We start from the raw sequence: 27,076 nt of genomic DNA on the forward strand, positions 1-27,076 counted from the left end.
GAAGGGAGTAAAATGAGTACTTTGAACCGGAATAACAAAGGAAACCTGTTGTAACAGATTGGATCATGGTTCAGAAATATTCCCTTCCCAATCCCCACCGCTGATGTTGGGTTTGCTCTGTGATTTGATTTGGCCAACAAAAGAGGAGGAAATAATAACGGACCGGTTCCCTGGTAGCTCAGCTGGTAAAGAATCTGCCTGCAACGCAGAGACCCCAGTTGGATTCCTGGGTCAGGAAGATCCCCTGGAGAAGAGATAGGCTACCCACTCCAATATTCTTGGGCTTCCCTGGTGGTTCAGCTGGTGAAGAATCCACCTGCCATGTGGGAGACCCGGGTTTAATCTCTGGGGTGCGAAGATATCCTGGAGAAGGGAAAGTTTACCCACTCCAGCATTCTGGCCTGGAGAATTCCATGGATTGTATAGTCCATGGGGTCACAAAAGAGTCAGACATAACTGAGTGACAGTCCCCACTCTGAGTCCAGGTCTGAAAAGACCTTGTGTGTCTCTCTTCATACTATTACACCTGCACCATGGGTAAAGGTTATGAAATGAATATATACAGATTAGCCTACTGGTCCTAGGAAGAAAAAAAGAGATACATGAAGCAGATACCTTAAAGTAATAGCTTCATCACTGGTTTCTCGGACTCTTAACTTTAGCTACCTCCAAAATTATAATATAGTCTAGAGATAACTTCCTAAAACATTTCATCATATATGTTTTACTCAGGGGCACTAAGAGCGAAGAAAAGAAGAACTAACATTTACTGAGTGCATGTGCTATTCCAAACATTATCCTAGGTAATTAGAGATGATAATTCTTTCAGCAGCAGACTGCCTAACACAAAGATATGAGAATAAATACTTTATTTGGGAGGCAACCTTAGAAAACACCAGTAGAAAAGAAGTGAAACAGGGAAGAGAGGGAAGCCAGTAATAAGGACATAATGAAGCGATTGCCACTCTGGGCAATGAAGGCTCATCCATGTGGAATATACCTCAGGTGAGCCATCAGAGGGTGAGAAACGTGGACTATTTATTCTCCATCTCTCATCTGTGAATGACTGAAGGCTGCACCTGGAGCCATTAATCCCTCTGTACTTCCCAGCTTCACTGGACACAGACTGAAAGGAGGATTTCAATAAAATTTAACAGTGCTTGCACTTAGATGCCATGAACACATGCGTGCGTGCATGCTCACTTGCTTCAGTCACGTCCGACTCTGTGCAATCCTATGGACTGCAGCCTGTCAGGCGCCTCTGTCCATGGGATTCTCCAAGGTAAGAATACTGGAGTGGATTACCATGCCCTCCTCCAGCCATGAGTACATAGTAGAATGTCAATATTCAGGAAGGCTTGGGAGGGCTCCCAACAGCTACAGAATCTTTTTTTTTTTCCCATTTATTCCTTGTAAATATTAGCACTTTAGAGAGGTTTTTCCTGATCACTGAAAGACACATACCCCAGTTTTCTATCACTTGTTCCTGTCCTTCTGAGCCTTTATTACAATGGTTCACTATTATCTTGCTTCTTTTCTTGCATTTCTATACTTGTTTCTAGACTGTGAACATAATGAAGCCAAGAACCAAGTTTATTTCATTCAACACCACCTAGTACAAAGTAGGAACCCAATATTTGCTGAATCAATTATTGAATGACAGTGCTACAAGCTAGATAGTGTAATCTTCTTTACTGGATAGGAATACAAAGGCCATACTGGTGGTGACAGAATTCCAATCCAGGAAGGGCTGACCTAAAATCTCATACTCTTTACCACACTGTGATAATGATATCATGCTGTTTTCCTATTTCCTGCCTCAGAAAACTCAGTTATTTCCTATTTCCTACATCATTAAATCTAAATTCTTCTGCATAACTTCCTTCTATAACCTGGCTAGTAAGTGCATCTTAAAAAATCAGGGCACAAACACATTATGAAATGAATGAAATGTTGCTTAAAACCATATGTAAAAATGACTTGGAGGTTGCTTATTGTCAAAAATTAGTGTCATATGAGAAAAAGAGCGTGATGTGGCTTCTAAAAAGTCCAAAGTAAAAGGCTAAATGTAAATGTAATTTCTAGAGCAGTCAGAGGGATGGGTGTTAATGACGGTGCACAGAAGACTGTTTCTGAGGCCAAAAATGACTGAAACTCAGAAAAACTAACGACAGGACAGCAAAATTCCTTTTATCCATGCCTGATGAGTGATTTTGGTTTAGATGTTGGACCTGAACAAAAAACACTCTATGACACAAGCAACACGGAACTAGGAAAAATGAGGTAGGAAACAAGAGAGCAAGAAAACAATGTATTTCTACTTATACTTGCTAAGAATACATAGATTCTTTCATTTACACTATTTCATTTAAACCTTAAGACCAGGTCATTAGCATGACTGTAGGCCCCAACAAAAGCAGGAAACTAATTTAGCATTCAGTCATGCAGTAACAAAATTACTGAAAGAAGAGAGTTGCAGCCTGAATACTGACAGTGAAAATTCACATTTGAAATAATTAGGTAATAATATGACTTTTTCCCCCCTCTTTTTTAAAAGACAAATGTGGTAGAACGTATTGACTGATCAAATATATTTGAAACATTTCCATATGCTATTGCTCTTCTTCATGGGTAACTCTACCTATGGGAGGACCAGACTTCCTGCCCAGTGATAGTAGCCTAGGTCATGTGACTGACTTAGGCGACTAGAATACAAAGCCAAGGGGAAGCTTTAAGCCAGCTGCCGGTGCTCTTTGCTGTCTGTGGCAAATCACAGATACTGGCTCTGACTTCCCTGGTGGCTCTGACGGTAAAGCATCTGCCTACAATGCGGGAGACCTGGGTTCAATCCCTGGGTTGGGAAGATCTCCTGGAGAAGGAAATGGCAACTCACTCCAGTATTCTTGCCTGGCAAATCCCAGGCATGAGGAGCCTGGTAGGCTACAGTCCAGGGGGTCACAGGGAGTCGGACACGACTGAGTGACTTTGTTGCAGGAAGGGGGACCCCTTCCAGGGCCCAAAACTGGGCTCTTGTCTAACACTCGGAAATGAATTGTCCGAGGAGACACATGTGCTGCCAAAGCAAGAGATTTTATTGGGAAAGGGCACCCGGGTGGAGAGCAGTAGGTAAGGGAACAGAACAGCTCTGCCGCGTGGCTCGAAATCTTGGGTTTTATGGTGATGGGATTCGTTTCCGGGTGGTCTTTGGCCAATCAAATTCAGAGTCTTTCCTGGTTTCGCACGCATCACTTAGTCAGGATGGATGCTAGCGAAAGGGATTCTGGGAAGTGGACAGATATCTCCTCCCGACCTTTCCCGAACTCTTCCTGCTGGTGGTGGCTTACTAGTTCCCTATGCCTTATCAGGATCTCCTGTCATAAAACAACTCATGCAAATGGTTACTATGGTATCTGGCCAGGGTGAGCGGTTTCAATCAGTGTGCTTCCCCTAACAACTTCACTTTCTTTCTTTCTCTCTAGATCTGGAACAAAAAGATGATGGAGTGGAGCCCCAGACAATACACAATCAACATATAATGGTAGTGAAAAATAAATCTTGGTTGCTGTAAACGCAAAGGTTTAAGGTTGTTAATTATTACAATGATAAAAGTTGGGTTCGAAGAAATAGGTAAAAGTGTCTTTCTAATTCTGGGAAAGTTTACAATTAAAAATTGATATCTTGAAGAAAACCACTTTCCATTCATAACTCGTAAAGTTTAATGTAAGAAAAATTTATGAATGGTGTTTATAATATTGAAAGACTTTGACAGGTTAGAGAATAAGGGCACATAATTTCAAATGAAAAGATAAATTATTTATTAAGTTGTAACATTTATTTGAAATGTGCTGGAGAATTCAATTGGTTAGTAATACTATTGTAACCCTTACAAATGCCTGAAATTTACTATATTCATACATTTAATTGATAAGATTTGCAAGAGTGGTTTAAATCTTTAGGGAGGTTTTGCTTGTTATACAGGGTTTGAAATATTTTATAAAGAAGATAAAAATGTATTCAATTTATGAAGAAAACATTTAATCAAAAATTTAAATAAATGTTTTAAAGTGATGGTTAAAACTTAACAAACTTATAAATAGAGTAAGATTTGTTTGTTTTCTTAAAAAATAGTTAAAACCTAGGTTTCAGTTAAAAACTTTAACTTTTATAAAATAAAAATTAAAAATTGAAAATAGCTATAGATAATCTTCACTGTGCACAAAAGTCATCCTATAGCATTTAAAAATCCACAGCAACAAAATCACTATGAAGTGGTAACATATTTCCCATTTTATAAATAAATGAAGACTTAGAGAAATTAAAGTTGCTTCAAATCAAAATTATGGTAATACTACAGCTTTTACAATGACTTTCAAATGCTTCATAAAATGCACTTTATAGTCTTCCTTTTGCATTTAAAATACTAATGCATGCTCACTTATAAAAGCTTTCTAAATCATTGTATAAAGTCTTAGCTATTATAGGGTGTTTGTATACTGAAGAAAATTATTCTCTGATTTTTCTTTTGAAATTCTTTTGCTTCCCCACCTGGATGGATTATTCCTTAAGAAGAGAAGAGATTTTTCCTACCTGAAGTAACTAAAAAAAAAACAAAACAAAACAAAACAAAACTGTACAAAGCAAGTTCTTGGTAAGTGTTTACTGAACTAATAAAGACAATGCAAAAAAAGAAAAATAAGCATTTTCTTTTATTATTACTTTATTTCCTTTTATCTCCTTCATAAAAGAATTTGAGGAGGCTTACAATAAAAGACAGATATAATCTAGGTTTAAGTAGAAAATATTGAGTGATAGTTCAGTCATGCCTGACTCTGCAACTCTATGGACTATAGCCTACCAGGCTCCTCTGTTCATGGAATTCTCCAGGCAAGATTTACTGGAGTGGGTTGCCATTTCCTTCTCCAGGGGATCCTCCTGACCCAGGGATCCTGCATTTCAGGAGAGTCTGTACCATCTGAGCCACCAGGGAAGCCTACTATTAAGAGACATTCCTAAGTATAAAGACAGGTCAACTTAAAAAGTATCAGCAGATACATGCTTGACTTTATCTTATAATCTATAGACAATACATTAGAATATGTAATGAATCCATACACCTTTTCCAAAGGAATACCCAAGATGGAAGTAGCAATAAAATTATGACAGTCATCAATCAGATGAAATAATTTAGATGAAGCTTTTCTCTCTCGAGAGAGGGAGTGGGCAAGTGATCAGGAAGGAAATACAATGTGCTTTTAACTTTGTATGAAAAATAATGTTCAGTTCCATATTGCTGAATATAGTTCTATTTTTGCCAAATAAATCCTCTACTTCAAGTTACTGTCCAGATGCTTTATTAAAACTCCACTTCTGGCCTTTGTTTTGGAATCTGTTACTTTTGTTGCCATCTCCTGATCGCTGTCCTCTGAAGCTTCTACTTCTTTCCCGCTGTCCCCTGACACCTTGGTTGCCCTCGCGCTGTCCCCTAAAGCCTCGATTGCCTTCCCGCTGTCCTCGGAAGTTACAATTATCCTTCCCGTGGACCTTCTAGCTCTGGTTGTGGCCACAGAAAGCTGCCAGCGCCGTGAATCCTGCCACTTTTCCTGTACTTCTGTTACTGATGCAGTAGGGATATCAAAGCAAACACCCTGCTTTCCTTTGAGGAAGACCACTCCTTTCACTTTGGAATCAATATCCTCACCCAGCTGCTCTTTAAGTTCTTTCCAAACATAACTAACGTTTGGCATTCAATTGAGCACAAGAGCATGGTCACAAAGCCCGCTTCTGAGTTGATCAAGGAGCGCCGGTCTACCGGCGTGGCACCAGAAATGTGGACCAGGGCTGCTTCCACAGCTCCCTTCTCCTCAATCAGCTTCTAGGCTAGATTGCTTGAAGTGACCGATCACAGTGGGAGGCACAGAGTCCAAGAGCCTGATGCCATCTTTGCTAGAAGCTTTTATTATCTCTGTTGCAGAAGGAACACCTATTCGTTTAAATTTAATTCCCACTTTTTGCTCCACTTGGACAAACTGATATTCTTCTTTGTGCTGGTAAAAGCAGATACAAATCCCAGTTCTCCCAGCTTTACCAGTTTGCCCAAAATGATGAATGTAGGATTCAACACCCTTTGGTGGAGAACTTTGAACAACCAGATCAACCTCGGGGATGTCTAACCCACGTGCAGCAACACTGGTTGCAACCAAAACTCCAAAATCACCATTTGTAAAACCCTTCAGGGTGATTTCCCTTTGCTTTTGTGGAATGTCTCTGTGTAACCACTGGGCATCCTGTCTTACAGTCACATTCTGTGACAACTCCTGGGCTTCTTCATTTCACAAAATATTATAGTGCGCCCTTGAAAACCACTGTACGCTTGGATAACTCACTGGTTTCTTCACTGGCAGCTTCCTCGGAGTTGGAGTCAGGTTCAGAGAGGAAAAGAAAGTAAAGACCTCATTTTCAGTTCAGTTCAGTTGCTTAGTTGTGTGTGACTCTGTGACCCCATAGACTGCAGCACGCCAGGCCTCCCTGTCCATCACCAGCTCCCAGAGTTTACTCAGACTCATTGAGTCAGTGATGCCATCCAACCATCTCTACCTCTGTTGTCCCCTTCTCCTCCTGCCCCCAATCCCTCCCAGCATCAGGGTCTTTTCAAATGAGTCAGTTCTTTGCATCAGGTGGCCAAAGTACTGGAGTTTCAGCTTCAACATCAATCCCTCAAATGAATATTCAGTATTAATTTCCTTTAGGATGGACTGGTTGGATGTCTTTGCAGTCCAAGGGACTCTCAAGAGTCTTCTCCAACACCACAGTTCAAACACATCAATTCTTCGGTGCTCAGCTTTCTTTATAGTCCAACTCTCACATCCACACTGGAAAAACCATAGCTTTGACTAGACGGACTTTTGTTGGCAAAATAATGTCTCTGCTTTTTTATATGCTGTCTAGGTTGGTCATAACTTTTCTTCCAAGGAGCAAGCGTCTTTTAATTTCATGGCTACAGTCACCATCCTCAGTGATTTTGGAGCCCCCCAAAATAAAATCTGTCACTGTTTCCACTGTTTCCCCATCTATTTACCATGAAGTGATGGGACCGGATGCCATGATCTTAGTTTTCTTAATGCTGAGCATTAAGTCAACTTTTTCACTCTCCTCTATCACTTTCATCAAGAGGCTCTTTAGTTCTTCTTCACTTTCTGCCATAAGGGTGGTGTCATCTGCATATCTGAGGTTACTGATATTTCTCCTGGCAATCTTGATTCCAGCTTGTGCTTCATCCAGCCCAGTGTTTCTCATGATGTACTTTGCATATAAATTAAACAAGCAGGGTGACAATACATAGCCTTGTCCTACTCCTTTCCCTATTTGAAACCAGTCTGTTGTTCCATGTCCAGTTCTAACTGTTGTTTCCCGACCTGCATACAGATTTCTCAGGAGTTAGGTCAGATGGTCTGGTATTACCATCTCTTAAAGAATTTTCCAGAGTTTATTGTGATCCACACAGTCAAAGGCTTTGGCATAGTCAATAAAGCAGAAGTAGATGTTTTTCTGGAACTCTCTTGCTTTTTTGATGATCCAACAGATGTTGTCAATTTGCTCTCTGGTTCCTCTGCCTTTTCTAAATCCAGTTTGAAGATGCGGATGTTCATGGCTCAATGAAACTATAAGCCATGCTGTGTAGGGCCACCCAGGACAGACAGATCACGGTGGAGAGTTCTGACCAAACATGGTCCACTGGAGAAGGGAATGGCAAGCCACTTCAGTATTCTTGCCTTGAGAACCCCATAAACATTAGGAAAAGGTGTCATTTTCAGACTGTTTACTGTGATTTAGTATGGGATGTATCTCTTTGCTTCCCTGGAAAGTGGCAACAGGGCAAAAGTAGAGGGCACACATATTCTTAATTTGTTTAAATGAAGCACATTAAGTCTGATGCAGAACTCTTGTGTGTGCTAAGTCACTTCAGTTGTGTCCAACTCTTTGTGATCTTATGGACTGTAGCCTTCCAGGCTTATCTGCCCATGTAATTCTCCAGGCAAGAAACCTGGGATGGGTTGCCATTTCCTTCTCCAGGGGATCTTTCCAACCCAGGGATTCATCCCAAGTTTCTTATGTCTCCTTCGTTGGAAGGGGGGTTCTTCACCACTAGCTCCACCTGGAAAGCCTGCAGAATTCTTACCAGGGGTAAGAATTTGTTGATTCACATAACGTACAACCTAAAATGCCTGTAAAGTTTACCAGTGACCAAATTCTATACTTTTCCAAGTTTAGAAAAGAAACAGAAGACCTTCCAATAAATAAAGAATAGTGATTAAATCAAAGGCATGATTATCTCTATCACCTATCTATCTACATTTCTATGTTAGTAGTCTTTTACTATTGAGTGTTTTTATGCTATTTCAAAGGTACATCTCAAAATCAAGTTATTATATGTTAACACACACATTATACAAATGATATATATGTGTACATACACACAAAAACATTTGTGTAATTTGGGGAATTTGAAGCAATAATTTATATAATCTTTTGGAATCCTAAAGACAGAGATTTGAATTTATTATTGGAATAGATATATAGATATGTAATCAGTGATATATCTTTTAAGGACTTTAAAGTTATGCCATCCTTAGACAAACTAGAGTGTGTGTGCTCAGTCATGTCTGACTCTTTGCAACCCCATGGACTGTAGCCCACCAAGCTCCTCTGTCCATGAGATTTCCCAGGCAAGAATACTGGAGTGGGTTGCCATTTCCTTCGCCAGGGGATCTTCCTGACCCAGGGATCGAACCTGCATCTCTTCAGTCTCCTGCATGGTTAGGCAAATTCTTTACCACTGTGCCACCTGGGAAGCCCATGGAGAAACTAGAGTGAGTACAATTCAAAACTGAAACATAACCTCCTCTTATATCCACATGGTCTTATCTAAAAGTTTATCAAAAACACTTAGAATTTACAGTGAAATAGAAATGTTGAGCAACAACTTTTTGAAACAAAGTGAAATGAGATTTTATTTTTTATCTTGAAGCGTTAAACAATTAGAGAAAGTAAATAATTTATTTTTTAACCACTTATAATCTTAGTAATTCCAGAGAGACTCATTTCCAAGAGAGTTTTCAAAATAAAGCAAATCAGGACAAAGTAAAAGTGAAAGGCAGTTTGTGAATCAGAGGTAAGATTTATTCAAAAGTTTTGGTGTTTTCAGACTCTTAGTTCATCACAAGAACTGAACGCACTGCATAATTGAAGGCTGGAGTCTGTGCAGATGGATCATTGAGCTTGGAACAAGCCACCTCATGAACTTTGCTTAATGATGGTGTGGATAATACATGGTACTAGAAATAAAAGTAACACTTATGTAATAAGCATTGCAATTGGTCCTAGGAGAGGAAAACATGTCTGGATAGTGACTGGTCATAAAACTGCTCACCCTTTTCTGACTATCACTGATTTTTTTTAAAACAGTAAAAAGTCATTATGACTATTAAGCACATATTATAGTATGCCTAGAATATTGCCTATATTTCATAAATCATCAGAAATATTCATGTTATTAATATGCTTTCCAAGGGCTATAATTACATATTCAATTAAAACTCACTTTTTCATCCTTTATGTATTTTGAAGTTTACCTCTCAATTACAGTCAGCCTTTGAGTCAAGAATTAGAGTGAGCCTCTAACAGTCTCTTTTTTCTTTTTCCCCTTCCCAGTTAATTTTATAGCAAGTTTAGTTAAGTGTTTGGCCTAACGGGAGAGAAAAAAAAAAACCTGAAAAGCAAAAAACCCTGAAAAAAGCTTAGAAATCATTTTGCAGTCAATGATGCAGGAACCATTGTTCCAAGGTGGATTTTTCCTAGTAATACTGTCTAGGCACAGTATTATTAATAACAGGATGCCAGCAAAAATGCTGCTGATCACAAAGCTGTCATGTTGACTGTCATCTGTAGGGCTTGACTTTAAAAGAGAGCAATAAGAACTGATGTACTTTATGATGTGCTCTATCTTGCCTGACAGTAAACTGATGGGCATGTGACATGTCAAGTGTTACAAGTGAAAATAGTTCCTTGATTAAACATGGTATGTGAAGACCTGTAAACAGATAGGTAACATTATTCAATCTTCAGACGTGCGCAGCCAAATGGCACAAAAAGTCACATACAGTTTTACTTTCAAAATTAAAAAGGAAGAACTTCCCTGGTGGTCCAGTGGCTAGGGCTCAGCACTCCCAATGCCAGGGATCTGGGTTTGATCCCTGGTTTAGGAATTGGATCCCACATGCCATAACTAAGAGTTTGCAGGCCCCAACTAAAGACCCCACATGCTGCAACTAAAACCTGGCACAGACAAATACATACATATTAAAAAAATTAAAAAGGAAGTATTTAGTTTTGGGGTTTCACTGGTGGCTCAGTGGTAAAATAATCTGCCTGCCAATGCAGGAGTCATGGGTTTGATCACTCAGTTGGGAAGATTCCCTGGAGAAGGAAATGGCAACCCACTCCAGTATTCTTACCTGGGAAATCCTATAGAGAGAGGAGCCTGGCGGGCTATAGTCCACGGGGTCGCCAAAGAGTCAGACATGACTTAGCAAATGAGCATGCATGCATTTAGCTTTGCTCTTGATGACAGGAGTTTCAAATTCACACAAAATGAAACAACACAATGCCTGATTTTTGTATGTGAATGAATTCAGAAAGTGTTGATGTGAAAATTTTCTTGCCTTTATATCATATGGACACACTGTCAATTCAAATAATTGAAACATGTAAAATGTAATCTCTCCTTTGGCCTCTCCAGTAATGGAGATACCATTTAAAAATCTTTGAATACAAATACTCTTTGTATACAATGAAAACAAATTAAGGTAACTCTTTCTAAGATAGCATGCTCCAATTAAACAGCTATGTTTTCTTTAATAAAATCAGAGAACTTCCAAGAGGGCAAATATACATTGTTTGCTTTTAGACCTTTTATTTTGTAAAAACACTTACCCCTTTTTCTATATATAGAACAATATCATATGGATCAGAGGTAGTAAACTTGTCACTCAGATATAGGCAGCTTGGCTCCAGAACCTGTGTTCTGAACTACACCTATCTTATCTATGCAGGTAAGCTTATGCTCTGTGATTTTTGGATATTCTCTCCTTCCAGTCAGATCAATGATTTATTATAAAAAGTATTAGTGCACTGAAAGAGAAGGAGACTTTATGAAGGAACTTCTTTAGAGAGGTTACTGCCATTGTGTGAGTACCTTCCCACCCCAGTGAGGATGCTCTCTCGGAGTTGGCCTTGCATTCTGAAACAGGAGTTCTAGATACTGAAGAGCAGTCACATCACGGTAGAGATAACCCACAAGAGCATCTGCCAGAACTGGTTCATGGTTGCTCAGGGTTACAGGAGTGCTATAGGAGGAGACAGACATACTGCCCACTTTTAAGGATTACATGAGACATTTGCCCTAAGCGTCCTGAGCTCCTGCCCCATTGTCTCCTTTCCAGGGTGGATGGGGTTATCTTAATGGTAAGTTCTGAAGAAGACATTTTGGGTCCACAGCGCCTCCCACTGACCGGCTGCTGGGGGCTTCCCTTCTCATCACCCTGAGTGGCTGTCTGCATCTGGACTCCCTGGAGAGCTGACTCCCATGTCTACTGACAAGAGGCGACAGGTGGATGTGTCTGGGGGCACTTAGAGGGACCCCTGACTCTCAGGAAGGCGGCTCTGGGAGCCACTCGGGGCCAGGAAGCCTTGAACTTGGGTCTGCTTGGTCAGGATCCATGTCCTCTCTCCAGAAGACCCCCCCAGCTGCAAAGTTCTCCAGGTCTGCCCATGAGAGCAGGTCAGGCTGGTCCCGCACAGAGCAAGGATCCAGCACCCATTCACATGTGGCCTTGGAGCCATGTGCAGACTTGGCATACCTGGGTGTGTGTCTGCTTCTGCTGCCAAGAGTGTCCTGAGCAAGGGCATGCTTTTGTAGACAGCTCTGTGGTTTCCGAGGGTTTCCCAAGTAGCGCTAGTGGTAAAGAGCCCGCCTGCCAGTGCAGGAGACCAAAGAGATGTGGGTTTGATCCCTGGGTTGGGAAGATCCCCTGGAGGGCATGGCAACCCACTCGAGTATTCTTGCCTGGAGAATCCCATGGACAGAGGAGTCTGGCAGATTGCAGTTCATGAGGTCACAAAGAATCGGACATGACTGAAGTGACTTAACACAACTGAAGAAGAACTGGTCACAGATGTTGGGTTCAGAATCCCTCTCCTCCCTCCTAGCACCTGCCTAGGACATCTGGTTTTGCCCTGAAAGTTTCCAGCTATACAGCAATATGCCCCATGGAATGAAGTTACATGAGCTAATTCTTAGGAAGATCATGGGAGCCAGGCACATCAGCCATATCCTCCAATGTCAGTTTTATCAGTAATAAACATAAGTAGGCAAAAAGTAAATTTTGGTGATGTAAATGGCACTTGGAAAAGTTTTTGATGGGACCAGGGCATGGAGTCATGGTCTTTCAGTATTAACAAGCAGGATATGCAAGATTTGATTGGGGGTTTATTGCAACTCACAGCACTCTTATTCCCAAGCAAATGGTTGTTTTTGTGCAGATGGGGCTGTTTTATCCACACTATATTGACCTTGCTGATTGTATTGGGCACTGGTCACAGTGTTTAAGCTGTTGCAGTTAGATCTCAAGCCCTGGGCTTGATCCTCACATAAGCACTGTCCCTGGCCTTATAAATCAGAGAACCCTCAATGTGGATGTTCCCACAGAAGAGTAGTGAATTTGATTAGCAAACAAATGAAAAGTAACAGGGAGTCCTTATAATGAAGAGAATCTGTCCTCTCCTAGGCGGAATTGAGAAAGATAACAAACATGTCATTGAAATGATTGCTATATAAAGGCCACAAACAGAAATAATAAAGTCTGTTTGGAGCACTTGGTCTGTAAGAATTGAGTTTGTTAAGGTATCCGGGGGAATTGGAATGGTATGGAAAGGAGCATGCTTCAGCTTTATTATTATAACAGAAGCAGTACAAAAATAAAAACAAAATAAAGGAAAACTGGCTAATTACATTGGAGGAAGAGCGAGCTTTCCTTAAGAGAAATATTGAGATTTTATAGGATATATTAGACAGATAGGAGGAAGAAAATGGGAACTTTCAGGCCAAGAGAAATATTGAAATGAAACGGATAGACCCAGCTCTGATGAATTTTAAAGGAGAAAATAGAAAAGCAAGAGATGTTTCAGTTGCACCAAGTCAAACACTTATGACTGTAGCCTAAAGAAATCTAACCAAAGCATAGAGACAGAATTTCAGAGAGCAATCTGGAATGAATCCCCAAGAGATGGCAGGGTCTGGGAAACTACAGAGGAAGTGGCCTTTCAAAGCTGTAGGTAAAGACTCCAGAATGACAGCAACTGGGAACTACAACTCAAAGAAAGGGGACACAATACCAAAGCATCCACAGAATCTGGACAAATTAAAGGATAGAAAAAGTATATTTAAAGCATTATTAGGTGAGTTTCAAAGTGACAAAATCATTATAGGTGAGGGTACAGGCACTATCTTGTCCTAAAGAAAAACTCCAGAAATTTATATGGTTATCTGTTTAAAGGAAGATCCAGGGCTTCCCTGGTAGCTCATACTGTAAAGAACCCATCTGCAATGAGGGAGACCTGGGTTCAATCCCTGGGTTGGGAACATCCCCTGGAGAAGGGAATGGCTACCCACTCCAGTATTCTTGCCTGGAGAATTCCATGGACAGAGGAGCCTGGCAGACTACAGTCCATGGGGTTGCAAAGAGTCGAATGTGACTGAGCGACTTTCACTTTCACTTCTTTTCAAAAGAGACATATTGCAGGAAAAGACATGCAGAACAATAAGAGATGGATTGATCCTGATTTCATGGGAAATTTCTCCCTTAGCGTGATTATCCAACCCAGACAAGTGAGGATAAATGTGATTTCTTTGAATAGTGAATTCTTTTGAAAGACTTAGAATTTATTGATTTAATAGCTCTCATATAGAAGACCTCATGAGACAAAATTTAGGAAAATATATTACAAAAAATATACTTGAGTCCAAAAGTGTGAAAACCTAAAAACCAAAGTACTAGGAAATAGTTATAGTTTTACATTATTAAAGAAAGAAATAGATCACCATGGGAACAATTTAAAGTTTTAGAAACTCAGTTCAGACCCCTGAAATAGAGTTGCCAGATTTAGAAATAAAAGACACTATAGTGGTTGATTTTCCAGGTCAAACTGATTGGGCCACAATGTCTAAAGATGTGGTCAGACATTATCCTGGAGGCTTCTGTGAGGGTGTTTTTGGATAAGATTGATATTAAGTTAGTAGAATTTGAGTAAAACCAATTACCCTCTATAATGAGTGTGTGTGTGTGTGTGTGCACACACAGTACACTCAGTCACGTCCAACTCTTTGCTATCCATGGACTGTGGTGTGTTAGACTCTTCTGTCCATGGAACTTTCCAGGCAAGAATACTAGAGTGGATTGTCGTCTCCTACTCCCCACATAATGCCGACCCAGGGATTGAATCTATGTCTCTTGTGTCCTCTGCACTGGCAGGCAGGTTCCTTACCTCTGGCACCACCTGGGAAGCCATATGAGTGTGAGCCTCATCCAGTTAGTTGAAGTTATTTCTAGAAAAAGTCTGACTTTTCCAAAGAAAGAAGGAATTATGCTAACAGATGGACTTTTAGATTTACATATCAGTTTCTTCTTGGTTCTTCAGCCTGCAGGTTTTGAACTTGCCAGCCAAAATAATTAGGTGAGCCAATTCCTTTAAAACACACACACACACACACACACACACACACATGCTATTGTTTCTGTTTTTCTGTAGAATCAAAACACCCTTATCTGAGTTTCAGATAAAGAATAATATTTTAATTTTAAATGTGCTGTAAATGTTAAATAAGATATAAAAATGTATTTGTTGTGTATATGAATCCAAATTTATCTGGGTGTTCTGTCTGGCAACATTAACCTAAAATCAGTAGAACAACAGAAAGAGATGAAACACTACATGCCTACTTAACTTCTGTGAAAACGATAATACAGAGATTCTACTCAAGGCCTTCCCAGAACAATCCAATGTTGAAAAAAGAAAGTTTCTTGAAAAAACAGACACTTAGCCTCATTAAGTCCCTGCTGCTGCTGCTGCTGCTAAGTCACTTCAGTAATGTCCGATTCTGTGCGACCCCATAGACCACAGCCCACCAGGTTCCCCCGTCCCTGGAATTCTCCAGGCAAGAACACTGGAGTGGGTTGCCATTTCCTTCTCCAATGCATGAAAGTGAAAAGTGAAAGTGAAGTCGCTCAGTCGTGTCCGACTCTTAGCGACCCCATGGACTGCAACCTACCAGGCTCCTCCATCCATGGGATTTTCCAGGCAAGAGTACTGGAGTGGGTTGCCATTGCCTACTCCACATTAAGTCCCTAGAGGCACACATTTCTGAAGAAACAACAGTTGATTTAGGCCAGCAATGTGCTGAGGTTAATTATCCAGATGAAACAGATGACAATGACAGCAGTTATAAAGGTCTAAGCACCCAGCAATCCCACTTCTGGGCATACACACTGAGGAAACCAGATCTGAAAGAGACATGTGCACCCCAATGTTCATCGCAGCACTGTTTATAATAGCCAGGACATGGAAGCAACCTAGATGCCCATCAGCAGACGAATGGATAAGAAAGCTGTGGTACATATACACCATGGAATATTACTCAGCCGTTAAAAAGAATTCATTTGAATCAGTTCTAATGAGATGGATGAAACTGGAGCCCATTATACAGAGTGAAGTAAGCCAGAAAGATAAAGAACATTACAGCATACTAACACATATATATGGAATTTAGAAAGATGGTAATGATAACCCTATATGCAAAACAGAAAAAGAGACACAGAAGTACAGAGCAGACTTTTGAACTCTGTGGGAGAAGGTGAGGGTGGGATGTTTCGAAAGAACAGCAAGTATATTATCTATGGTGAAACAGATCACCAGTTGAGGTGAGATGCATGAGTCAAGTGCTCGGGCCTGGTGCACTGGGAGGACCCAGAGGAATCGGGTGGAGAGGGAGGTGGGAGGGGGGATCGGGATGGGGAATACGTGTAACTTTATGGCTGATTCATATCAATGTATGACAAAACCCACTGAAAAATTAAAAAAATTAAAAATTAAGAAAAAAAAAAGAAAAGGTCTAAGCAATTCCATGGTCTTCCTGGTGGTTCAAACGGTAAAGAATCTGCCTGCAAAGCAGGAGACCTTGGTTCAATCCCTGAGTCAGAAAGATCCCCTGGAGAAGGAAATGGCTACCCACTCCAGTATTCTTGCCTGTAGAATCCCATGGACAGAGGATCCTGCAGTCCATTGAATCCAAAGAGTCAGACATGACTGAGCGACAAGCAACAAGCAATTCCATAGCAGTGCATGTGGCAAAGGGCCCTAGGGTTCCAGGACTAAAGACACTCGCTCATCAGACTTTGTAGAAACCACGCCGTTAGTCAGACTCACATTCAGCCCATATCTGGCACTCAAAAAGGCAACAATTTTTAAAGGTTTGAAAATATTGCATGGGAAAAAAAGTGAAAGTTTAGTGTTAGTCACTCACTTATGCCCAACTATGCATGATGGCAAAATTAACCTCTGCATAGGAGGGTTCTTCCAGTTAAATTTAAATGCAGGAGTCATAGAATTTAAAATTTGTAAATTGGTGTGGCTAACTCCTTCATCTCTTTATTTGTGACGTTCTACATATTCTGGTCTTCCCACTTAAAAGTGCCCTCAAATCCCACAAAAAGTGCCCTTAACTTTGCTCTTTGTTCCACAATATGAATCACCTTCTATGGATTATAATCTACTTATTTTGTTTAATGTCTGTTTTCCCCAACAAAAGCATAACCTTGTTGAGACTAGAAATGTTTGCCTTTTTTGATTTTTAAATTTTTTCTCACTATGTATCACAAATACCCAGAACAGGGAGAGAGGCGCACATGTGCACTCCAACAGTAGATATTTGTTGGATAAATGAATATAGTTTAATCATATTGCAGAAACCTTGCTGATCATGTAGAGCATTATTTGGATAATAAGTAGAACATGAAATGTTAAGACTTTTGTTTACAGTGGTCTTGGAGTTAAATCTACACTGCTTTACCTCTCTGCCCCAAATGATACCAGAAGAGTTCATGAAAGAATAGCAGTTTATATCTGGGAGAGATTGCCCTAATTAATTCCCCTCTAGTTGTCTAAGGGCTTAATATTTAAGCTCTGTAGCTTAAGACATAAAAATTATAAGCAACATTGCAAATGCAGCTGTTTCTCCACTCACTTATTTTCTGTGTAGAGAGATTTTTCCAACACTATATACCTCTTATCTCTTTCCTAACTCTTACTAGGAAATGCAGTGATTTACCTTATTTGTAAATTTTGAAGAATTTGACATGTGTAGGCCAGCCCCTTCCTCCATCTTTCTTTGGGGTGAACCTGCATTAGGGAAGACAAGGTACACTGATCTGTTTCTCAATGCTATACATTTTGTAGGAGGAATTCCCCACATGAGCAGGCCCATGGTTTTTCTGAGCTGCTGTGGCTGAGTGGGTTAAGTATGCATTTGTAGTGAGAAGTTGATTGTTGTCAAACATCTCAGCTATGTCCTCCTATCCAGCTTTTAAAAGTAATGAAATTGATGCTTGATCTCTAACTTCCTGACATCTTGTCAATACCTTAATTGGTTCCAAAATTATTCTGGAAAATGGAAGTTATTTACTGGATTCCTTTGAACTCCAGTAGCAGCTTCCCAGGTGGTGCTAGTGGTAAAGAACCTGCCTGCTTATGCAGGAGACATAAGAGATGCAGGATGATTCCTGGGTCAGGAAGATCCCCTTGAGAGGACATGGCAATTCATTCCAGTATTCTTGCCTGGCGCATGCCCATGGACAGAGGAACCTGATGGGCTACAGTTCATAAGGTCACAAAAAACTTGGACACAACTGAAGCTAGTTAGCATACACAGGCACAGATTCCAATAAATATCATGGCATGAATCGAGTTTCATCAGTTTGTTAATTTTGGGGGGTAAAATTTTATTAGAGTATAATTGCATATCAAATATTATGCTTAATGCTAGTGGTAGATAAATAAGTAAGATGTATCTGTCTGCTCTTAAGCAACTTAGAACCCAACTAGGAGGAAATAAACATGCAAGCAAATGATAAAATACTGTGCTGTAAGTACTGCACTATTAATCTGTGCAAAGTGTTTCAGGGACCAATAGGAGGGCGTTCCTTCCTGCCATCTGCCAAGGAGAGGAGAACCTTTCATAAAGAAGGAATAAATTAGTACGGTAGTTACTACTGAAATAAATGGAAGAATGTAGAAGGGGCTGAAATTTTATGTGAAAATGCCTTTCACCAGATAACAGAACCAACCCTTAGCAAAAATATGTAGCAAGTGAATTTGTTTTTAAAATCCTCACCTATATAATCATTTTTTGACCTTTTCTTTTTCTTTCTGAGCATCCAAAGTTCTCTCGAGATTTGATTCTTTGCTGAGATTAGTGATCTAAAATCACTTTTATGTTAGAGTCTTAAGATTTGACTAGTGTTACCCTTGAAGGAATTTGCATTTAAAATAAGTTCAGTGATTATTCAAGCCCTAATTCAAATGAATGGTTTGCTAAGCCAGAGGTGCCAATAAAATTAGTGCTATTGGATTCTAAAATTATATCTTACATAGAGTCTTGGGACAAATATAACTGCTGATAACTGAGAAAGCTGGTTTAAACCTGTGGATATTCCAGAGAAGAATTCAAGACGTATTTTTACCTAAATTTCTGTTACCAACTTGAATGGAAAAGTTATCTAAAATATACCAATTTTGTACTAAGCTTGCATGAGCTTGATTTCAATTTTTTAATGAGTCTAAGAATGTTCAGGCTATGAATCTAATTTAATCTAATCTCCCTTTTATCTTATCTTTATAATACATCATGCCCAAACTATTAGTGAATAACATGTATTAATTTCAGACGTGCTGATAAAATTCAACTTAAAAATGTAACTTTGTCTTTTTGTTATGACACTGTATAGTCACAATCTAAGATATTAATAAAAAAATCAAACATATAATAAGATTTTCAAGCTAATAAGAAATCACTGACCATTTGTTTCTTTTGAGGCCCCCAGTACAAGTATCATGTACATTATCCCTTTGACTTTGCTGTAGGACTTAAGAAATGATCGCTGCAAAGAAAGACCTCAGAAATGAGAAGTAGGAAAGACTAGTTTTCTGGAATGGATATGCCAAACTAAAGAGATAAACAGAGTTGAGTAGGAATCTGTAATTCAGCAACTCTGATGCTTTAGATACACGAGCGCTAGTTTCTAACTCTTTAAGCTACATGCACATGTTATACACCTTTCTTTGTATGATAATTTATGCTTAAAAATTTTTAAGAATTAAGCAGGAAGTGAATCCTGGAGGGGTAAAATGAGGGCATAGAATACTGTGTGTAGCATATAACATGGAACAGCAGGAATAAGATAGCTTCTGAAGTCAAACTTAACATTTGCATCCCAACTTTGGCACTGACTGGTTGTGTGATACTGTATGAATTATTTAACATGTCTGAGATCCTATAGCCTCATCTATGTACATGCGGGCTAAGTTGGTTCAGTCATGTCTGACTCTTTGCGACCCTATGGACTGTAGCCCTCCAGGTTCCTCTGTCCATGGTATTCTCCAGGCAAGAATCCTGGAGTGGGTTGCCATGCCCTTCTCCAGGGGGATCTTCCAGACCCAGGAATTGAACCTGCATCTTCTGCAACTCCTGCATTGCAGGTGGATTTTTTACCACTGAGACACTGGGGAAGCCCCAGCCTCATCTACACAATATGGCTAATAATTAAGCTTGACAGAAAGGAGGACTAGCCCTAGAATGGAAGGGAGATGTAGAGGAAATGGGTTTCGTTCCAAACAAGAAGGAAACTGTATTTTAAGAAAAGCTAAAAGAGCAACTGAAGATAATGGAAACACAACTGCCCACAAATTATGGGGCTTAGATAGGAAAAGAGGGCTCTGCATGATAAACAGAGGCCTGGAAGTCACTTTAATATCATTGGGGGCTTCCCTAATGGCTCAGATGATAATCTACCTGCAATGCAGGAAAACTGAGTTCAATCCCTGGGTCGGGGATCCCCTGGAGAAGGGAATGGCTATCCACTCCAGTATTCTTGCCTAGAGAATTTTATGGACAGAGGAGCCTGGCAGGTTCCTGGGGTCCAAAGAGTCAGACATGACTAAGCAACTAACACTTTCATTTTCAGATTCCTGATCTCCCAAGTACCACCTCTTCTATTTCTATGTTCCCATTCTCATCTCTAAAAACAATTTGGGATAGCTATGTATTCATAGACAAATATATACTACAAGCAACTGTATGGGATATAATGTTGAGTAACTTTACCTTTTCCATTATGCTAGGCCAAATGGCAAATACATTAGCTTACTTTCATTACCTTACATTATCTAGGATTACTTTTAATACTAAACCAACTCTTGAATGTGATTGGTCCAGTATAATAGGCTTAAGCCAATGAGTACATAACATTCTTATGGTGTATAGTGATGATACAGGAATAGGGATTTATCCCAATTTAGGCTAATGAAAGGATAGAGAGTATTTTCTAGAGGCATCTAGGAAGTTTCCTAGCATAAACAGAAGCCCAGAAAAAGACAGTAACTCTTCCTCTGCACACTGACATTGTTACACACATGTATGAGGTCTATAACTACATAGCATGGTGCTACCGTCATAAAGGGTTACTTCAAACTTCCTTAGCAAATATGAGCCCTCCCCCACCTGCACTGCCTAAGAGCCCTGACCAAGTGAGTGAGATGACAGTAACGCCAGGTCTTCCACACTGTACTGGAAACACTGGGAAATAATTTGAAAAGAATCCAAGTATCCAGAGACTTGGTAAAGAATCCAAGTATCCAGAGATCCAATCAGTGAGAAGGGTAGGCTTAGGATCTTTTAAATTAATGCACCCCACTTCTTTTTTTTTTTTTTTTTTTATTTTATTAGTTGGAGGCTAATTACTTCACAACATTTCAGTGGGTTTTGTCATACATTGACATGAATCAGCCATAGAGTTACAGGTATTCCCCATCTCGATCCCCCCTCCCACCTCCCTCTCCACCCGATCCCTCTGGGTCTTCCCAGTGCACCAGGCCCGAGCACTTGTCTCATGCATCCCACCTGGGCTGGTGGTCTGTTTCACCATAGATAATATACATGCTGTTCTTTCGAAACATCCCACCCTCACCTTCTCCCACAGAGTTCAAAAGTCTGCTCTGTACTTCTGTGTCTCTTTTTCTGTTTTGCATATAGGGTTATTGTTACCAACTTTCTAAATTCCATATATATGTGTTAGTATACTGTAATGTTCTTTATCTTTCTGGCTTACTTCACTCTGTATAATGGGCTCCAGTTTCATCCATCTCATTAGAACTGATTCAAATGAATTCTTTTTAACGGCTGAGTAATATTCCATGGTGTATATTACCACAGCTTCCTTATCCATTCGTCTGCTGATGGGCATCTAGGTTGCTTCCATGTCCTGGCTATTATAAACAGTGCTGCGATGAACATTGGGGTGCACATGTCTCCTTCAGATCTGGTTTCCTCAGTGTGTATGCCCAGAAGTGGGATTGCTGGGTCATATTGCATTTAGTATTCCCTACCTCTCTATCCTGTTCACTGTAAATCATCCAAGGGCTTGACTGGTTTTCAAGCCTTGACACATACTTAGTGTGAAATTCTTAATAAGGATGGTTTCTGAAAAGAACATTAAAATAGGAAACAGAATCCCAAAAGAAGGGGTAGATAAAAAGCAAGAGCAATCACAGCAAAAGTGAAAGAGGACAACCTGACATGGAGGGACGCCAAGATAGAATTCTAGATAGGACCTGGCATTTACAAAACTGTTCTTGAGTCATCAGGGAGAAGTTAAATCATGTTCAATAACTTCTAATATGAAGGCAAGAACTTGACTAATTATCATGATTTTTACCAAACTGGTTAATACAAGAATATTTTGACATTTTGTATAAATAATGAAGTAAACAACCATATTGAGAATGTACATATACCAAGGAACTGCAGATCTCTAGATCCTAAATGTGGCCCTCAGCTAGACTCTTGGTCATACAAAAATCTAGGCTCTTGGTCAAAGAGCCACAAGAAAGCAAATTCTGCCAACAGCCTAAGTAAGCTTAGAAGTGGCCTCTTTCCCAACCGAGTTCATGATGAAACTTCAGCCTGGTGAAACTCTGAGGTAGAGAACCTAGCTAAGCCCCACCTGGATTCTTGATCCAAAGAAACTGAGATAAACTGCTTTTTAAGACAGTAAATTTGTGGTGATTTTTTACAAAGCAATATAAAATTAATACAGCATCATAAAGAGATTATGGAAGGTCTGAATAAAAGCTGTCTCAGCAGAGTGATTGAATAGGAGCCAGACTGCATTGATTTGGAGGAGTGAGAGGAGGGTAACTGGAATGAGCATAGATGACTCTTTTAGAGAGGTTTGCCTGGGGACAGAAGGAGAATGTAGGGCTGTAGCTGAATGGTGCTTTGGTTTTGAGGACAAAATCTTTATTTTTGTTTTTTTAATGGGAAGTAACTTGAGCATATTTAAAAGTCTGCCTTTTCAAAGGATCAATTTTTACTTGGTTCTTGAAAATTTGTACTTGATTCTTGAAAATTTGCTTGGCTATGCTAAATGCAGCATAGCTAGATATAACTTACATGAAATAACTGGTTAAAAGCAATATGTCTGGTGATCTAATATCAGCATTAATATTGAAAATATTGTAAATGATTATAAAAGAAAGTAGTATAAATTCTGTCATTCAGCTAAACTCTCTTGTTTGCAAATCTCCAAATGAAAGAGGGCTTCCTTGCATTTGGAAGATCCTATCGACTGAGAGATAGCACACACACACATTGTCAGAGTCAAGTTCCACTATTCTTTCAATTCTCAGCACAGGGAAGCCACTATTATTTGACTTTCTATGATGATTTTCTAAGGTGGCAGCTTCCCACAGGAGCTGACCTGTAAGTCTTGATCTAGATCCCATGTTGAATTTGTAGAATTATGAGGAAAGAACTTGTGTGAGACTAATCATGTGAGACAAATTACCGTCTAACACAAATTACTATCTAACACTGCTGCAAGAATTCCAGCTTTACATCATTTGTTTACAACCTGTTCCTTGCTGTATATTATTATTTCTAAAAATAGGAGTTTTAATTTCCCTACATTTTCATTTCTTTGATCAAAACATGCTTTACTATCCTCAAATGGTTAGCTGAAAATAAGCACTGCAATAATAGATGAAGAGGGAGAAAGCAAGAAAGAAGAAAGCTTGCCACATCCCAAGTTCTATACCAGGTACTTGATATAAATCATCCTAAATTCTCCAAACAAACTTTCAAGGAAGACTCTCTAATTATCCTAATTTTTCAAATAAGCAGACTGAATCATTTAGATTAAGAAAATAATACCCAGGGTCCTGCATCTGATCATATTGTGTCACATTAAAGAATAAATCCCTGTGTATAACTTTAAAGTTAATGTCTTAATTAACTACTGTATTGCTCTAATTCTAAAAAAGAGGATTCTTTCTTAGGGAATTAACAGCAGGCAGTACAAAACAAGAAGAACTATGTATTAAACTAACAAGGAATAATGCCAGAGAATATTTGTATGTTTATCATTTCTCATTATGTCCGTCCATGTTCAACAACATAGTCAATCCAGTTGAGCTCCTATAGTGATATTTCAAAACTTGTTCTGACTGCCATGATTCAGTTGTTGAGGATTTGCTCGTTATAACAGAACAAATAGTTTTTTAATGTACCTTACATTAGACAACAATAAGACTTAGTTCTGAAATATGTCTATTATTATCAGTCTTTTGTAACCATGGTAATTTAATGTTATCTTGCAGCCAGTCACTTGACCTAGGCTAAAGGTTTTTAGGTTTGAGCTTGCATCAGAATCTCCTGTAGGGCTTCTTCAAAACACACAGATTATAGGACTTGACTCTCAGATGTTTGGATTCAGTAGATGTGGGTTGTAAATCTTAAAATTTGTGTTTCACCAGCACATTCCCAGGTGCTGTTGCTAGCCTGGGGACCACACTTTGAGACCCACTGGCCTAGACCAGGGTTTTAAAACCTTTTTCTGTAAAGAATCAGGTAAATACTTTTGGCTTTGTGGACCATATAGTTTCTGTCATAGCTGCTCAACTTTTCATTTATTGTGGAAAACAGCCATATACAATTCCTAAATGAACAGAGATGGTTGTATTTCAATAAAATTTTATTACAGAAAGAGGTGTCAGGATGTATTTAGACTGTAGCTGGTCAACCTCCGAGTTAGACCAACTCAGTATAAGAGGCCTGAAAAATGACTTTATATAACTAAATATACTCTGTGACTCCAAGAAAATCAACTATGGCTTTATTCGCAAAACCCCTTCTAAGGTTCTAAATAAAACCTGCAGACCTATAACAGAGATTAAGTTGATTGTGTTAAACCATCACAGAGGAGAAATCCCAGTGAACCCAATAAAGAAGCAATAGTTTTATGAACAAGTCTGCATTTTACAAACAGTTTTTAACATCCCCATTAACTATATCTTCATTTCCAAATTTTAGTTTTACTTGGATATTGTTTATAATGTTGGAAGTTATAAATACACCAAATGAAGCACTATATCAAATGACAGAGATGCGAACCCAATCAGATTATCTATTGACTTTCTAAAAAAATGAAAGAAAACAAAAACACACTGCTTGACATAAGTATGGCCAGATTTAATATATTTGGTCTTCACCCAGAATAGTGTACTTCAAACTAATGTAAAATACCAATATGACCTTAAAGTCTACTAAGTTGTTTATGTCAATGAATCCACTGCATTAGCTCTATCCTTAACAACAGTGTAAATTCCTGCAAAAATACATCATTCGGTTAAATTTTTGTCATAATAAATTGTGATTTAGTTCCCTGCAAATAACCAGATGCAAACGCCATGAGGGAAGCTAGTATTATGGGTCATCATATAAATTTAAAATGCAAATACTGTGATAAAAACATCTCCAACAATGCTATACACTAGAAACATTTAGACAAAATCTCTGTCACTATATATTGTAATATTTTGATAAGTTAAAGATGGATTAAAATGGCTTTATGAGGGAATACATGACTCCTCATTCAAAATTTGTTCCTAAATTCAATTAATTCAAATATTTCATTTTGATCAACGGATTTATATTTGCCACTAGACATTTATTCTTTAGGCTAAGGCAGTGGTTTTCAAAGAGTCCTTGGTTTGTTGTTGTTTTGTTTTTTAAAGGTTGAAAGAATATTGTGGTCAAAAGAAATTGGAAAATGTTCATTTAAAACAAATTTAATTTTTTTAACTTCTTCAGAAGCAATATTCATGGTACATATGTCTAAGAAAGATGTGGTAACTGTGCAGCCTTTTCCAATCTCAATTGAACACTGAACCAAATTATAAGTAGAGCATTTTGAAGTACACAAGAAACAATAAAGAAAACAATGTTCTTAGTGCTTAAACCCAGGTACCACATGATATTTTTTACAGTAAATTCAATTAGATTCAACAAGTATTTTGTTAAATACCTCTATTATTTGATTGATCACTTAAAGGTTAACATTTTAGTTTTGTTATGCTACTCACCTAAGTCTATCTAGAACAAAGTTAATCCTATTAAACATACTTACACTCCTCTTCAGGCCTCTTCCGAAGTGCTGCACGAACTTCTTTACAAGGACTTCTCTGATATTGTGGGGGATTCCTTCCCCGTATTAAGTTCTCCATCCTATCGGAGGAAATTAAAAGAGTAGTTTAATATAAAAATCTCAATACATTTTGAAAAATTAAATGATTTAGATCAAGAGTCAACAATTCAGGTATATAGAGATGCTCAGTAGACCACATCCTTAAGAGTACTGAGCAAGGAGCAGGACAGTCGGGAGTGGCAGGGACTCTGCATAAACTGGAGAGGGCTTGACTTTTCTAAGGCATTCCAATTTTAAAAACATAGAAACCCATACGGATGAAGCTCATATGCACATTCTCCAATCAGGGACTCTTTTTTTTTTGTTTGTTTTGTTTTTTTGTTGTTTTTTTTTAATTTTTTTTTTTCCTTTTCTTTTTTCTTTTTTTTTTTTTTTTTATTATTTTTCAGTGGGTTTTGTCATACATTGATATCGGGTGGAGAGGGAGGTGGGATGGGAGACCGGGATGGGGAACTCGTGTAACTCTATGGCTGATTCATATCAATCAGGGACTCTTACGGGCTGAATGCTTGTGTCCCTACCCTCCTCCACTCCCCCCACCTCCCACCATCACAGGTTGAAACTCTCACCCCTAAAGTAACAGTATTTTGATGTGGAACCCTTGAGAAGTAACTAGATTAGCTGAGGTCATGAGGGTGGGGCACACATAATGGGATTAGTGTTTTTATAGAATGAGGAAGGCAAACTAGAGCTCCCTCCCCTGCACAGGAGGATACAGTGAGAAGGCAGTCATCTACAAACCAGGGAGAGAGCTCTCGCCAGGCACCAAGTCTGCTGGTGCCTCTGTGTTAGACTCCAGGACTCCAAAACTCTGAGAAGTAAAGTTCTGTAGCTTAAGCCACCCAGTCTGTGGTATTTTGTTATGGTTACCCAAACTGAGTAAATCAGAGACCCACTGACTAAAAAAGTGATTACTTACAAAGCAAACACATTTATTAAAAATCAGGTTACACTTTAGGAAGAAAGAACCTCTCACCAGCATTCTGAATACCAGTTTTCCAGAGTTTACTTGCTGATTTTCTCTGTGTCAGTGATTGAACTGAGAAGGGTTTTCTAATTCTAATTAATTGTGACTCCTTGAAAATATGGTTAATGTAAAGTGCACTTCTCAGTTACTTTCAATGCTGACAACCAGAAAATAGTAATAAATG

General features: G+C 39.1%; 1 protein-coding gene and 1 pseudogene across 2 annotated transcripts in view; both read right to left on the reverse strand.

The window, feature by feature from the left end:
* The window catches only part of LRRC7 (leucine rich repeat containing 7), a 455,066-nt gene extending 429,122 nt beyond the window's left edge, over nt 1-25,944 (reverse strand). For both annotated transcript variants that reach the window (XM_065928451.1, XM_065928441.1), the window contains exon 1: nt 25,848-25,944. In XM_065928451.1, coding sequence (XP_065784523.1) covers nt 25,848-25,944 — 97 coding nt within the window. The remainder of the gene's footprint in view (nt 1-25,847) is intronic.
* LOC136151514 (nucleolar RNA helicase 2 pseudogene) lies at nt 5,335-6,379 on the reverse strand (annotated as a pseudogene).
* Nucleotides 25,945-27,076: the final 1,132 nt, after the last annotated feature.

The sequence above is a fragment of the Muntiacus reevesi genome, chromosome 1, assembly GCF_963930625.1.
Source record: "Muntiacus reevesi chromosome 1, mMunRee1.1, whole genome shotgun sequence".
In the NCBI taxonomy this organism is placed as follows: Eukaryota; Metazoa; Chordata; class Mammalia; order Artiodactyla; family Cervidae; genus Muntiacus; species Muntiacus reevesi.